The 16,849-nt window shown below is 22.6% G+C and overlaps 1 protein-coding gene across 9 annotated transcripts in view; it reads right to left on the bottom strand.

Annotated features, from left to right (window-relative positions):
• Positions 1–16,849, bottom strand: part of LOC413372 (putative glutamate synthase [NADPH]) — a 47,187-nt gene that overhangs the window by 4,285 nt on the left and 26,053 nt on the right. For all 9 annotated transcript variants that reach the window (XM_026439682.1, XM_026439683.1, XM_026439686.1 and 6 more), the window contains 21 exons: positions 12,511–12,737; positions 12,142–12,241; positions 11,731–12,065; positions 11,374–11,614; positions 11,111–11,248; positions 10,706–10,891; positions 9,403–9,689; positions 9,063–9,228; positions 8,452–8,652; positions 7,934–8,323; positions 7,477–7,811; positions 7,229–7,367; positions 6,829–7,142; positions 6,056–6,215; positions 5,793–5,956; positions 5,380–5,645; positions 4,799–5,196; positions 4,439–4,684; positions 4,143–4,310; positions 3,947–4,057; positions 3,709–3,865 (listed from right to left, as the gene is read on the bottom strand). In XM_026439682.1, the coding sequence (XP_026295467.1) occupies positions 3,709–3,865; positions 3,947–4,057; positions 4,143–4,310; positions 4,439–4,684; positions 4,799–5,196; positions 5,380–5,645; positions 5,793–5,956; positions 6,056–6,215; positions 6,829–7,142; positions 7,229–7,367; positions 7,477–7,811; positions 7,934–8,323; positions 8,452–8,652; positions 9,063–9,228; positions 9,403–9,689; positions 10,706–10,891; positions 11,111–11,248; positions 11,374–11,614; positions 11,731–12,065; positions 12,142–12,241; positions 12,511–12,737 (4,729 nt within the window). The remainder of the gene's footprint in view (positions 1–3,708; positions 3,866–3,946; positions 4,058–4,142; positions 4,311–4,438; positions 4,685–4,798; positions 5,197–5,379; positions 5,646–5,792; positions 5,957–6,055; positions 6,216–6,828; positions 7,143–7,228; positions 7,368–7,476; positions 7,812–7,933; positions 8,324–8,451; positions 8,653–9,062; positions 9,229–9,402; positions 9,690–10,705; positions 10,892–11,110; positions 11,249–11,373; positions 11,615–11,730; positions 12,066–12,141; positions 12,242–12,510; positions 12,738–16,849) is intronic.

Genomic DNA, 16,849 nt, shown 5'->3' with positions numbered 1-16,849 from the left:
TTATCAATAACTCATACCATATTTAGACTTCTTACATTTCTAAAAGTGACGATTTTAATTTTAACTATATAATTTACAATATATATTGTTTTTATTTAATTTATTTTGATTCCATGTTGTAAAGTAAACATATTTTCAATATCTATTAAAATGTTATATTTTAAAAGTTTTTAATAATAAATCTTTTGACAATAAATCCTGAAATAAAATTGCTAGCTCATATTTAGGTCATATCTTCTAATGTAATATTATCTTGCTGAGACAATGATTGGAAATTTAATATAATCAACAATTGAATAATTTTCGTAGTCCGATCAACACAAAATTTGGAAAATTAATTGTAAATAACCAATCATTATTATTTTATAAAAATATTATTATTAATCAAAGGAATGACTATATTTCGAAAGATCTTAGTTATCAGTCGATACAATATTTGCTAAAAAAGAAAAGATAGATTTTTAATCTAAAATTTAAATTTTGAATTTATTAGTTTCTGAAATATTAATAAAAAAATTTCGATATAAATTCAATTGCATATTCTGCTCTTCACAAAAACTGTTTTTTAAAATTGTAATTTAATATTTATCTATTCAAAGAATGTCTAATAATAATATAATAATAATAAAATAATAGTAATTGTATATAAATATTTACATTTGCCAAATGCTTTTATCTGCAAATTAAATTTTTTTTTATTCCTACTCGTACTTAATATAGTAAGTTCAATGTATTTATGAGATAAATGATTAGATTTTTGATGTATTCTAAATAAAATATTTTATAGATAATGAGGTCAATATAGTTAGATATTATGATATTTGATACTTGACAAAGATAACTATTATAATGAAGAATATTTTATTTTAATTAATAATATCTAGAGGGAATGATAATTATTAATTTATAATAATATAAATATAATTAATAACATTTGTATTTTTATAATTTTCAATATAAAATTCAATAAAAAAATTCAATATAAAAAATAGTGTAAATTCAATATAAATAAGTGTAAATAGAGATAAAAAAATTTAATTAATATCTCAGAAACTAACAAATATTTGAAATTAAAATTTAAGATCTCTTTTTCCCCCAAGTTTATATATCGATTGGCAATTAGATTAAAATAATAATAATTGATAAATAATAATAATTTACTTAATATCCAGTTCTCGAATAAACGATTCAGATTGATCGAATTATTTTTGTAAACAAATCAAATTTTTTTTATTTTTAATTTTTTTTTTGCAAATATGATAATCCAAATTATTTTCTTAAATTTCTTTCTTCTGAAGTTATCTCAGTAACTTTTATTAATATTCGATCGCGTAGATTATTCGTACATGATTTCTGAATATTTCAACAATATTACCATTGAAATAGCAATCTTGATTCTTTCTTGATAAATCACAATATAATATTATTATTGTTATTATCATATTTAGACGATGCTATTTGTGAATTTATTAGTATTAATAATAAGAGGATTATTTGTTGACTCTAATTATTAATATAATTATAATTGAATATAATATTTAATATTGCCAAATATCTACTATAAAGAGTGTTAATAGATTTGTAAATCATTTTTTAAGAAATTCTAAAAACTAAAAAAAAAAAAAAAGAAAAAAAAAATTGATATACAAAAATATTAGTTGAAATTTATTAAATTATATATAAGTTATAAGTTATAATAATAATTAAAATTTGCCTTACATGAAATAGAGATAAAGTGAAATTTTATCTTTGTTAAATTATCATCTTGTTTTATTTCCACTTTGTTCCATTTAATGCAAATTTAAATTGTTTACAACTTGATAAATAAACTTTATTAATATATATTATCTTGTTCCCATGAGGATTTGTATTTTTTGAATGCAAGAATTACCGAAATTGACACTTATAATTGACAATTAAACTTATAAATTTTCATAATGCCTTTTAAATTTCATTTCAATCGATTAATAAAATTATTCAAAATTATATCTAAAATTGCAACAAAATAAAAAGATAAATTAAAACGATAATTGTTTATATATAATCAATTTACTAATTTCAATCATGAAATATGAATTATATTATTAAAGTCAATATTTTAAATAATTTTTTTTTATATCTTCTATAAAGCGATTTTCTTCAAAAAATCTTGTCTAATTCGTTATCATGTAATTGACATTACATTATTATATCATTTTTTTTTTTCGCATACATAAATTTTATAAACTTAAACTAGAGTTAAGAATCAGATATCTTTGATTATTTATTATATATTTATTTCGAATATGAAATGAAAAATATATTTGAAATTTCAGAAATATCATATAAAATTATTTATTAAAAAATTATTTTATTAATAAAATTTGCAAACTAAAATTAAGGAATAATTATATCATACATATAAGAAAAATAATTTAAAATATTGATTTCAACAACATATATATTTTAAGTCTAAAATTGGTGAGATAATTCTTATTTTAAATAATTTTCATTATTATCATAAAAATTATTACATTTTTATTTCATAATGAAGTAAATTCTCTAGTTTTTAAAATTGTAAAAATTTCAACAATTTATTGTATTATATAAAATTTAATTACAAAATATGAAATATTTAATGCTGTTATGATTAATATGCTTAAAAAAATAATTATATAATTAAATAATTATTATTTTCTAGTTTATAATAATATTAAAACGGTCTTTTATGTATGAGTGCGAATAACGCAATATAAATATATTTTTAATAGTATGTAAAATATTTAATAATTATAATTTTAATTATGAACAATTTATTTAATCGCGAATTATATACAATTTTTAATAAAATATTAACAAAATTTGATTTTGAAATAAAAAATACACATGAAATATAAATAGATATTGTAAATCTTCTATATTTCTATATTGACAATTATATAAAATACATAAAATTATTTCTCGATAAATCGATTACTTTTGATATTATCAAAATTTTTTTTATACTTAAATATAAAGATTATATGAAGTTTAAAAATAAATTCAATTATTTATATACTTTGATTTTGAATCTCTTTAAAAAAAATACGAAAGTTTAAATTTTTACCAATTTCCATAAAAATATATTTTATTCTATAAATAATTTATTAAATGGAAATTGCTTTTTTTAAAATTTTACTTCAAAAAGTTTAATTTATTTAAATAAAATTTTACATTAAAAAATTAATTTATAACAATGTATTTATTTTTTCCAATTATTTAAAGTTTTTAAAATATATAAAAATTAAAAATTAGTAAAGTAAACCAATTTTTTTAATCAAATGAATTTTTTAATATTTAAATAAATTGAACGAATAATTATATAATAATTTTATAATTTAAATAATTGAATTCTTTATTCAAGAACAAACAATTATTTAAATTAATTAATTATTTAAATTATTTTTCTAATCTAATAATTAGAGATATTCTATGAAATATAAAATATATTTTATTTAATCCTTTAATTTTTTCGATATGAATATTATTATTCTAGTTTATTCTATTATTCTAGCATATTTTATTATATATATTATATATATATGTATTATTTTATTATTTTTTGCGATTTAAATTTCAGAATAATTTTTATCAATATGATTTTTTAGTTTTATTATATTAATTTTTAATAAAATATTGCAAAAATGAGCATAAAAAAATAGCTAAGCATTAAAACAAAAGAGAACCTACCTCCTGCTGCATATATTCCAGTTAAACTTGTTTCGTATTTACCAAGTGAAGTTTTGAAGTTACCTCTTTCATCCATTGTTGTATTTAATTCTGTTGCAATATATTTTTCAGGGCCTAAGAAACCCATTGCGAGTAGAACTAGATCACATTTATAGATCTAAATAAACATAATGGAATCAAAATAAAGTAAAAATTATCTAATAATAAAGAATTGTCATAAATCATAATTTTTTTGTACCTTTTCTGTTCCAGAAATTTCTTCCATTTTCCAACGTCCATTTTCCATCATCCATGATACTGAAATTGTTTTGATACCACTTACGTGACCACTTCCATTATCTAGAAATTCCTATTGAAAGTATATAATATTTATCAAAAAAAATAATATTTATCAAAAATACTTATATTATATATTTAATTTTTTACATACTTACTTTACTCAATGTACTAAATTGACGAGGATCTCGACCAAATTTTAGGGAAACTTCTTCATGGCCATAATCTACTTTAAATACACGTGGAAATTGAGGCCAAGGATTATCATGTGCTCTTTTACTCGGTGGTTCCGGTAAAATTTCAAAAGTGGTAATTGATTTAGCACCCTATAATTATACAATTTATAATGACGATCAAAAATATAAATAATAACATAATTAATAAATATGAATATTTGTTTATTATATTTTGTCGAAAATATAAAAAATTATATTAAAAGTAAAAATAATTTTACCTGTCGCAAAGATGTAGCTATGCAATCACAACCAGTATCACCACCACCTATTATAATAACATCTTTATCTTTAGCTATTAAACGTATATCTAATGAGACATCGTTTCCCATTTGTTTCTTTTGCCAATGTTCTAAAAAGTTTACAGCAAAATGAATTCCTTCAAGATGTCTACCAGGTATTTGTAAATCTCTTGGCCAAGTAGCACCCGTACATATTAACATTGCATCATATTGTTCGCGTAATTCCTACAAAATATATAAATATAAAAAATTTTATGTACAAATAAGTAATAAATGTCCAATGATAAATTAAAGATATATAATTATAAAATGCATAAATAGAAAATTAAAATTTCATACCTTAACAGAAATATGTTTTCCAACATCGACACCAGTCTTAAATATAATACCCTCTGCTGCAAGCAGAGAAACTCTTCTTTGAACAACTTGTTTAGATAATTTCATAGTTGGAATACCATACTGCAATAGACCTCCAATTCGATCATTTCTTTCATAAACAGTTACTAAATGGCCTGCTTTATTTAACTGATGAGCTGCTGCTAAACCAGCTGGACCAGAACCAATTATGACTATTCGTCGACCAGTTCTCATTTTTGGTGGATAAGGAACTATCCAACCCTGTTCAAACGCATGGTCAATTATCGCGCATTCAATGTTCTTTATTGTAACTGCTGGTTCCGATATACTCAAAACGCAGGCACCTTCACATGGGGCAGGACAAACTCTTCCCGTGAATTCTAAATATATAAATTTTATTATATATATTATATATATTATATATATTATATATATTATATATATTAAATATTATTAGTTATTTTAAAAGATACACATTTTAAAAGATACGAATTAGTTTTTATTAATTTTATTAATTTACAAATAGTTTTTATTTTTAGCAATTAATATTCTCTTATAATTACCTGGAAAATTATTAGTTTGTAATAATTGATTTAAAGCTTCTTTCCAATTTGATTGAAAAACAAGATCATTCCATTTAGGAATGATATTTCCTAATGGACAACCATGACTACTTTGACAAAATGGTACGCCACATTCCATACATCTTGCGGCTTGTATGCGCAATCCTTTACGGACACTTTGAAAGTTATAAATTTCATTCCAATCGGCAATTCGATTTTCAATTGGTCGGTAAATTTCCATTTGTCTTTTGTATTTCATAAATCCTCTAAAACAAAAAATTAAGAAAAAATTATATACCAATTTTTAAATATAAAATAAATTTTAAGTTTATTTTTTAAGTATTATTTCAACCTAATTTTAAGTTTTAATATTAGATTTTAATTAAAACATTGGAATTAAAAAATACTAGCACCTTATCTTATCCAACTTATGTTGTGCCATATCAATATTTGCAATAGCATCTTCAATATCTTTAACTTGAACATTTAATGTTTGAGAACTTCCATTGGATATTGGTTGTATTTGTTTAGTTTCTTTAACTTGTTTTAATGCTCGTTGATATTCATATGGAAATACCTTCAAAATAATTAAAAATATTAATTAGCACGCATTTTATATATAATATTATATTCTTTCCTATGTTTTTTAATTTAACCAATTAATGTTCTATATTACCTTAACAAATCGTGTTGTTGGTTCAGGCCATAACATTAAAAGATCTTGTGCTATGAAAGAACCAGTTTTCTCAACAAATTCTTTTAAAAGTTCTTTCACATATGCAATATCCTCTTGTTTGTTTAAAGGAAGCAGTTCTACCATATCAGGATTACATTTACTAAATATGAAAAATTAAAAGATTATGAGATATATAGATTAAAAAAATATACAAAAATAAATAAACAAAAGTATAGTTTATCCGCGAAAAAAAAATATATTTATTATTTATATCGATTTTTTTTTTATTATGTATTTTACACCAAAACTTTTAAATAAAAATACATTTAATATATATTTAATATGAAGTTAAATTTGCAAATTAAATATATTAATACTACAATAAAATCTCTGAACAAAGAACACAAAAATAATTAATGTGTGTGAAATAAATCATAATTAAGTAAAATAAGTCATCGATATAAATGAAGCGGTACTATAATGTAAACATTATATTCTTAATGAGTTAATATATTTTAATATATATTTCTGGATATCTTCAGATTAATTTATATTTAAAATTGATTTTAAATATAAATTGATATATAAAAATATTTTCATATTTTTCGATTCAACTTATTCATCAAGTTTATAAGCAATTTAAGTTTGAATAAAGCAAAACATAAAAAGAATGAACTTTATATTCATATTCCAAATATATTCTGTATATACATTCTGTATACATAATAATATAATAAGAAATATAAAAAGCACAAATTATGAAGGACTCATACCTTTTGAACGATCCATCTACATCTAAAACATAGGCTATCCCACCAGACATTCCAGCAGCGAAATTCCGACCAGTAAGTCCCAAAATTATCGCACAACCACCAGTCATATATTCACATCCATGATCACCAACACCTTCAACTACTACTATTGCGCCACTATTACGAACACAAAATCTTTCAGCAGCAATTCCTCGAAAATACGCTTTACCAGATGTTGCACCATAAAGACAAACATTACCAACGATTACATTTGTATTGGAATTAAAAGTACAGTCCTTTGGTGGATATATAACAACTTCTCCTCCACATAAACCCTAAAAATTATAAAAATGTATACAATGTATAAACTGTTGATAATCTTTTTTTTTTTTTTTTGAATGATTAAATTAAGAAAATTTACTTTAGCAACATAATCATTAGCATCTCCTTCAAGAGTAACATGAATGCCTTTGGTCATGAAAGCACAAAAACTCTGACCTGCAGAACCTTTCATTTTTATATTAATACTACCTTCAGGTAAACCATTTTCACCATATAATCTATTGATGCAAAAATAAAAAGAAAAATAATTATTGAAAATATATGTTTACAAACATATTTAAAAAAAAATTAAGAAAAAATTTAAAAATGTAACAAAAAACTATTTACTTTGAAATATGATAGCTTAATGTTGCTGCAAATGCTCTACATTCATTGTTAATATTTAATTCAATATCAACACAATTTTGTTTTCCATTCAATACATCTGTGATTAATTCAATCACACAATTATCCAGTCTATTTTCTAATTGAAAATCTTGTTTTACTGATCCTCCCTGAATATTTACTCCTGGCCTGAGTTCAAGTGCATTACGTAAAATATTATCGAGGTTTAATGTTTTAGCCTTTTCTATTATGATATCATTGCGAACTTTTAACAAATCTGTACGACCGATTAAATCTTGAAATTTACGTAATCCAAGATCGGCCATATAAGAACGTACCTAAATAATAATAAAAAAAAATTATCTTATATGTTTTAACATTTTTTATTATAATATATATATTAATAAATATATTTTTAATCAAATTTGAAAATTCTTTATTTTATTCTAATATAACATACCTCTTCTGCCAGTGCAAAGAAAAAGTTAATCACATGTTCTGGTTTCCCATTAAATTTTTTTCGAAGTTCTGGATCTTGAGTTGCAATACCCACAGGGCAAGTATTTAAATGACATTTCCTCATCATAGTACAACCCATGGAAATTAAAGGTGCAGTACTAAAACCAAATTCATCAGCACCTAAAAGAGCTGCAACTATTACATCAAATCCAGTACGCATTTGACCATCTGCTTGTACGATGACACGTGAACGAAGATTATTTAGAGTTAAAATTTGATGAGTTTCTGCAACTCCTAATTCCCACGGTAATCCAGCGGATTTTATTCCTGTCCAGGTACTAGCACCAGTTCCACCATCATGACCAGATATTACGATATGCTCTGCTTTACCCTGCAAAAATTAATAAAAATAAAATTTAAATAAAAGAAAATATAATAAGAATTGAAAAACGACATAATAAAAGAAATACATATTTCTAAGTATAATTAACTTATATACTTATTTATTTACATAATTACCTTAGCTACACCTGATGCAACTACACCTACCCCTACTTCTGATACCAATTTAACAGAAATACGAGCATTTGGATTTGCGCATTTTAAATCATAAATTAGTTCTGCAAGATCTTCAATTGAATAAATATCATGATGTGGTGGTGGTGAAATTAAACCTACACCAGGTACTGAGTGTCTAGTTGCAGCAATTTCAGCAGTAACCTGTATAAATTGTACTCATATAATTCGATATTTATAATTCGATTTTGTATTATATATGCAATACAATTAATTTTTGTTTGATATATTTTATTATAATATATAAAATTTCCATTTCAAATATACCATCGATATTTGAACCATGTCTATATTGATCAATAACATGATACTTATTTAATGATAAATAACACTTCTGTGTAATAAGAACTCAAACAAGATATATTATATAATATATTATGTAATATAATAAATAATAAGATATAATAAATTATTTTAAGAAAATAAATATAATAAATAATATAATAAATATCTAGATTGTAAGATTATTTACTTTAAATAACAGTGATTTCCATGTGATCAATTAAATCATCTTTTTGAGAATAAAAATCTACTTTAAAAAATAATATGCTTACTTTATAACCAGGCAATTCACCTCCTTCTCCCGGTTTTGCTCCTTGTGACATTTTGATTTGAAGATCATCAGCATTTGCCAAATAACTCGATGTTACACCAAAGCGACCACTTGCAACTTGTTTAATGGCTGATCGTTTATTAAATTCTGGATTTTGATTTAAATATCTGAAAATGGCAAATTTTACGTATATTGTTATTTATTATATGATTCTTTATAAGCATTTTAGAAAACATATACAAAAAAAGAGATGGAAAGAGATTATTTATTTTTTTATATGTATGTATGTATTTTATATGTAATTTATGAAAAATATAATTTTTATAAGTTTAATTAAATACCTATCAGCATTTTCACCTCCTTCACCAGTATTTGATTTACCGCCGATATTATTCATAGCAATTGCTAAAGTAGTATGTGCTTCCATAGAAATGCTTCCAAAACTCATAGCTCCTGTTGCAAATCGTTTCACAATTTCAGATGCTGGTTCAACTTCTTCAATGGGTATTGACTTTTCCGCCTTTTTTACTAATTCCAATTGACCACGCAAAGTACAAGCTTTTATCATTTCCATTGTAGTTTTTCGATATTTATCATAAGCATTCCAATTTTTTGAATTCACATAATCCTGAAAAAAAATGTTGAAAAGAAATAATAGTAATTATCATCTTTTTATTTGTTGAAATAAATGCTTCGATATTTTTATATATAGAATGTATGAATAATGTGTGTATATCTCATGATTTTTCATAAATTTCTGATAAAAAAATTCATAAGAAGAAAATGTTTCAAACAAAATAAAATTGCATTATAAATTGCAATATAAAAAATTTCTAAATAAAATTTTTTTCAATAAAAAATTAAAATCACATTGAATTTCTTACATAATACTATATTTTCTAATTTTTAATTTTATATTATATAAAATGTATTATGGAATTAATAAAAAGAAATTTTATTATGATAAATTATTTTAATTGTATCAAATTAATTTTTATGTATTTATATATCCAATTATAATAATAAATTTGTTCAAATTGTAATTATAAACATATTGATAAAATAAGTTAATATTGTTATTATATAATTTGTTATTATAATATTATCATGATAAACTTCTTAATAATATAAATTTACTGTATTTTGAATCTGCTCAGTATGAATTATATGATCCTATGAAAAAAAAATCTAATAAAGACAAATCAGGAAACCAAAGAATAAGATTAATAAGATTAATAGAATTAATGTGATTCTAAAAATATAAGATTAAGAGAATAGGATCTAAATATTTAATTATTGATCTCAATTTTGTTACAATTAAATCATTTGACCTCATATTTTTAAATTAAAGATTATTTTAATTATAGAAGTTATTAAATTGTTTTGAACAATATTATAAAATAAGAAATACACAATATTATATAAATTTAATATTATTAAATTTAATATTACATAAATTTAATCTTGATTTTTATTTAAATCTTCAATTTTTTATAAATTGTATGCAATTTACATTTTAAAAATAGATTAATTTTTGTTCGAAATATTTTTTTGACAAAAATTCATAAAAAATCATAGCAACAATTATATTTCCTATATATATTAAATTGAAGAATTTTGATATTTATTATTAACTTATTTTACCTGCAAATTAGCAATACTTTCAGGATCATTTATGTGTTTTTCTCCTCCAGATCTCCAATGATAGATTCCTGGGTTGCGAATAATAAGCATGTCCATAGATTTTTCCCAATATGTAATTTGATGTCTTTCAAATGCTTCTTTTGCTAAAATATCAAAAGTTACTCCACCAATACGAGATTGTGTGCCCTGTGTAGAAAATACAAAAAATTGCAAAAAATTAAATATTGTTTTTAAAGTTAAATATGTTAAAATTGAATTTTAAAAACAATAGTGTACGTCATTGAAAGTATTGAATCATAATAACCAATTTTCATTAATTGGATCCAATTCTTAATCATTCGTATTTCTATAAAAATTTTTTAATTGTTATAATTAAAAATTCTAATTTCATAATATAATACATACTTTGAAACATTTATCAATAACTTCATCGGATAAACCAACTGCTTCAAAAATTTGAGCTCCTTTATAAGATTGTAATGTAGAGATTCCCATTTTTGCCATTACTTTTGCTATTCCTCTCTCCATTGCTTCTGCATAATTCTGTAATATTTTTCGTTTATTTTTATCCATAATTATTATTATCACTGTTTTTTTTATATTTTATTATTAGAATATGTAATATTATACATTATTAATATATATTATAGTGTTATTAATAGATATACCGAACATAAAGCGTTATCAGTTAATGATGAATCTAATACACCATCCATACGAAGGTTTCTTGCCATTTCAAATACAAGATATGGACAAATAGCATCTGCTCCATAGCCAAGTAGCAAACATATATGATGCACTTCTCTAGCCTCAGCAGTTTCCAAAATAAGACCAACTTTCATACGTTGTCGTTCTTCGATTAAATAATGATGTACTGCACCCAATATTAATAAGCTACTTACAGGCACTCTAATAATAATAAAATATTATACTTAGTATAATATATTCTTGTTTTTTTATAATAATATTAATATAAAAATAATAATTAAACGTACAAGAATATACATATTAAATAATAATCTTACCTTTCAGAACTACCTTGTCGATCAGATAAAACAAGAAATTGATAACCTTCTTTTGCAGCATGATTAGCCTCTTGACTGACACGATTTAATGTATCAACTAATCCAGATGGACCATATTGTACGGGATATGTCGCATCAATTATTTTAGTTTTCCAACCGCGATATTTTGTTCGTTTGATTACTTCAAGATCATCTAAAGAAAGTATAGGTTGTGATAAAAATAATCTATGCACTTGCAGTTCATTTGGTTCAAGGATATTGCTTTCTGGTCCAATAGGACAAAGCATTGACATTACGATTTTTTCTCTAAACGGATCTATCGGTGGATTTGTCACCTGAAAATGAATTTTGAAAAAAAAAAAAGAAAAGAATGTTACATTTATGTTGCTAATAATGTTTATTTATAAATACCTGAGCAAACAATTGCTTAAAATAATCATAAATGAGTGGTTGAAATTGAGAAAGACAAGCTAATGGGGCATCATTACCCATGGAACCCAATGATTCTTTCCTATATAAAAATTATATAATTTCAATTCATATGGATACAATAAATAAAAACAAAGATCAATGTACTATATGTTAAGCAGAAAAAGATGATGTATTTACATCCTTACTTTGTTGTCATCTATTGTTTCTTTTCATTACATCTATTACTAGTCCAAGAGATATAAATATTATTTTATCTTTTTCTAGCAAATTCATAGTACATGAATATATGTATTTTTGTTTATAATATTGATTATAATTAAAAATATTTAAAATATGAAAGTTACATACTTAGATTGCATCATTGGTAAAAGAAGTAAATTAATAGTTTCAAGAGTATATCCATAGAGCGATAATCTTTTATCTCCTCCCCAAACTCGATTAACGACAGATATTGGATTTGCGTCATTTAATACATTTTTTTTAACTATTTCTTCATCTACGGCTGAACCGTTTTCAATTGTACTCGATATCTTTTTATAATCAATGTCTGCAGCACGAAGTTCTTCCATTGTAATCTATGAATATATATTTTTTTATATCATTATTTATTATGTCAATCAAATTGATATTATTATAAAAGGTAGTTTATTAAATATAAAATAAAATTATTAAATATAAAAAAATCGAAGAATATTATTTCGAAGATAATTATATAATAGAAGAATCTTCAGATTTCATTTACTCTATTTATTCTATTTATTTCTTATATTGATAGCTATAAATCTTTAAATATATATTTAAAAATATATATATTTTTCAATTATAATGATGATGTTTATATTCTGTGTTTTCTAATTATATTAATATTTAATTAAAATAACAATTAGCTCCTTTCTCATTGAAATATGCATTGAATAACTTCATTTTTTATACATAATTAGCGATCAGCTTTCAGATTATTTGCAAAAAATTTAGTTTGTTAAATCATTGAATTTTATTTTCATTCGTGATATATGAATATAATATATGCATCAGTATGCATTTTTTATCTATTAATTATTTATATCACATTAAACTGATCAGTAATTGATATGTAGAATGAATATAAGTACCAATAATAATAATAAGTACCAATATTGTGTTTTCACATAAATATAGTTAGAATAAGATTTTAAATAGTAGTTTTTAATGGCTATCAATATGCATATAGATAAAAAATTCTTCTTTTATCATATAATTATCTGAAATAATATTCTTATTTTAATTTAATTAATGATCGTTGTTCGATCGTTAACTTTAAAAAATTTTTTTTATTATATATATAATAAAAAAATTTATATATATATATATATATATATATATATACATATAAAAAATATATATATATCATGACACGCTATTTAAAAAAGTATCTTTCATATCGAAGAAAATAGCATTTCGAAATATTTATACAGATTTTTAATTTTTTTAATTACAAAAATCTTAAAAATAATATATGTTAATTCCATAATAAATATATCTATAATATACCTCTGTAAAAATGTAAATGTCACTTGTTTGGATGAAATCACTATTTTTAATTTTTTTTTTTAATTTTAAAAAATTTTTTTAATAAAAAATTTGAAAAAAATCAAAACATGTATTCCATATGCTAAAAATTTTCAATTTTTTTCATAATTTTATATTCAATGGAATATAGGAAATAAAGTATAAATTACAAATTAAATATGTTTTAAAAATGTTTTATTCTAAGTAACTACTCTAATAATAAAATTCTAAATTGAAACTTAAGGAATTTTTAAGAGAAGAATTTTTATTTCTATTGATTAATATTAAGTTGTATCATTTTAATTTTATTTGATTTCAATTATTATTTATTTGGTTATTCTTTTCTCATTTTATAGCATTTATTATCTATTTTCTTTTAATTTATCGTTTTAATAAATATTTTAAATTCTTTTTCTTTTTGCAATGTTATATTTAAAAAATGAATAATAATAGATTATTGTTTCAAAATAGTACTAAAAAAAGAAAAAGAGAAAGGAGAGAGGGAGAGAGGAAGAAAGAGAGAGCTTTAAGAGTTTTATTTTTATTTTAATTTTTTTCAGTGATTTAAGATTTCCATCTATAATATTTGATATTATTATATATTTATATATTTTTTTTTCTTTTGTACAAATTAATTTAATTTCAATTCAATTTAATATTTTTTTCTTTGATTTCAATGAATTGATGATTTTACTAATAGTTTATGTAAATACATCATAGCAATAAATATTATAATTAATATATATAATAAATGAATTAATCAAAAAGCTTTCTCATAGATTTTAAAGACTTAAAATATTTCAAGTCCAATCAATAACAAGTTTTCGGATTAATGGAATATGAAAATAAAATATAAGATTTTTGAATGACCGAAATTATTAGAGTGTCTCATAAGTTTCTTTCTTTTTTTGGTTACAAAATGAATATATGATATTTGTTATTTAAGGTTAATTTATTACGTGAATTGTTTTACTCTATTACTTTCTTCCATCTCTCAAGAAGCATTACTTCTTTTTTCCAAAATTGTTGGGGTTTATTTGCAAAATATTGCTCGAGGTACCTTTTTATTTCGCTTACGGATTAGAATCGTTTATCATGGAGAAAATTGTTTTAATAACAGCAACTAGTAATAATTAGATAGAGCAAGATCTGGAGAGTGATGCGATAGAATGTCCCAATCAAACTATAACAGTTTTTCTCTTACAATCAATGTAACATGTGATTTTGCATTGTCGTGATGGTCTCATCGATTTGCCAATTTTGGCCGTTTTTCTGCTATGGCGTTTTTCAATTTATCAAGTTGATTGCAAATTATTTTTCAAAATTGATGGCTTCAACCTTGAAAAAAGAGCTCATTAGTAGATTACACCTTTCCAAATACAATTGAGTGAAGTCGAGATTTCACGACAATCTATTGTCTTTAAATCAAGTGAAAAAAAAAAAAAAAATCAATTTCGATACACATTTTGATAATCCAAAAAAATAAAATCCAAGTCTTGTCTGAATGACAAGCCTCTTTAAAAAAGGATCTCTTTCATGTTACTGGAGAAGAAAATCGCACATGATTTTCAGAGACAGAGACACGATTCATAAGATCGGTTTCCGTCAATAGCTGTGGAAACACATCGATTCACATATTCCATTTTGGTCAGGTGACTATCTATCATTTTCCTTGAAATATTAGTGATATGCATTATCTCTTGCACATTCGCGGATTTTCAGCGAGCATGACTTTGATAAAAATCTGTATTTGTCGTTGCTGAGCAGCCGCTGCGATCTTTATCTTTCAAGTCAAAATTGCTACTTCTAAATCTCTTAGACCAATTGCGGATGATCGTATGTATTATAGCATCACTTCCATAAACAATATAAATCTTGTCTGCAGTATCATTTGCACTATTATCTTTTTTAAAGCAATAAAGCATAATATGTCGCAAATGCATCTTTTGCTATTCATATTAAACGTTATAGAAAAAAGTTTTAAAAGAGACTGTGTTACTAATGTATTTTAAAAGAGTTCTAGGATGACTGAAATTGATACCATAAACGGCTAATAGATAAGTCTACATGTTCATATAAAAATAATTAATTAAAATCATTCCTAGCGTAGCGTGAAAGAAACTTATGAGACATTCTAATATAATAGATATTAATAAATATAATTAATTAATAGATATAGATAGATATAATAAATATTAATTCTTTGCAGTCTAGGCCTGTTTCGCTCCAGCAACTCCAAACGATTCGTATCCGCGCATTCGATGGAATTTTTTATAGCTAATTTATAATGATTTCATACACAAATTAATGCATAAAATTTTTATATTTTAATATTTTATATATTTTTATATATAAAAAACAATTATTGAATATTAAAGTCTATATTATTCTTTTGTTCGATATTTTATGAAGTAATTACCAAGATGCATCCTCGGTTTATCAGGATAAATAGAGTAATAATATTTTTCTTTATAACTTTTTTATTGCATAATTATTTGTTTCGCACACTATTTCATTAATAGGTTCATCAAAAATAAAAAATAAAAAATAGTTTAAGAAAAATCTAATGATTCATTTATATTCGAAGATGCTTGAGATTCTGTAGATTTTTCGGGTACAATATTCTTCGTAATATATTTTTCGATTCTATATATATTATCCATTTAGAATTTTCTTCTCTAACTTCTGCGATATCTTCACTTAAACTATATACTATCTATTATTCTTATTTTTCGCCTTCTTATATCTCTTATTTCATTTCCATGTTCACCATTGCTTTCTCTATTGTTAATTTCTTTATGGATAGAAATAATTTCGTCATTCAATAATAAAAAATCAAATTCATCTTCACTTGAACTAATTTCATTATTGTATTCCATGCTTACAAATCTCAAAAATTTTGAAAATAATATTTCTATTATTATGATTGTCAAACTTAGACTAACGCCGAAGATGTCGCCCGATCCGCGATCATGATCTAATTTGAGAAAATTAAAAAATCTAACTATTTAATAATATATTATTCTACATCTCATAAGATTATATGTAAAGAGGGACTTTATATATATTCTAAAAAAATCAAACATAAATAAATATTGTCACCGTTCAAATTGTCACATTAATCCAAGTAGTGCCGGAA

This window comes from Apis mellifera, linkage group LG3 (assembly GCF_003254395.2).
Source record: "Apis mellifera strain DH4 linkage group LG3, Amel_HAv3.1, whole genome shotgun sequence".
Lineage (NCBI taxonomy): Eukaryota > Metazoa > Arthropoda > Insecta > Hymenoptera > Apidae > Apis > Apis mellifera.
The sequence above is the reverse complement of the archived record's forward strand: the minus strand, read 5'-3'. Positions and strand labels throughout refer to the sequence as shown.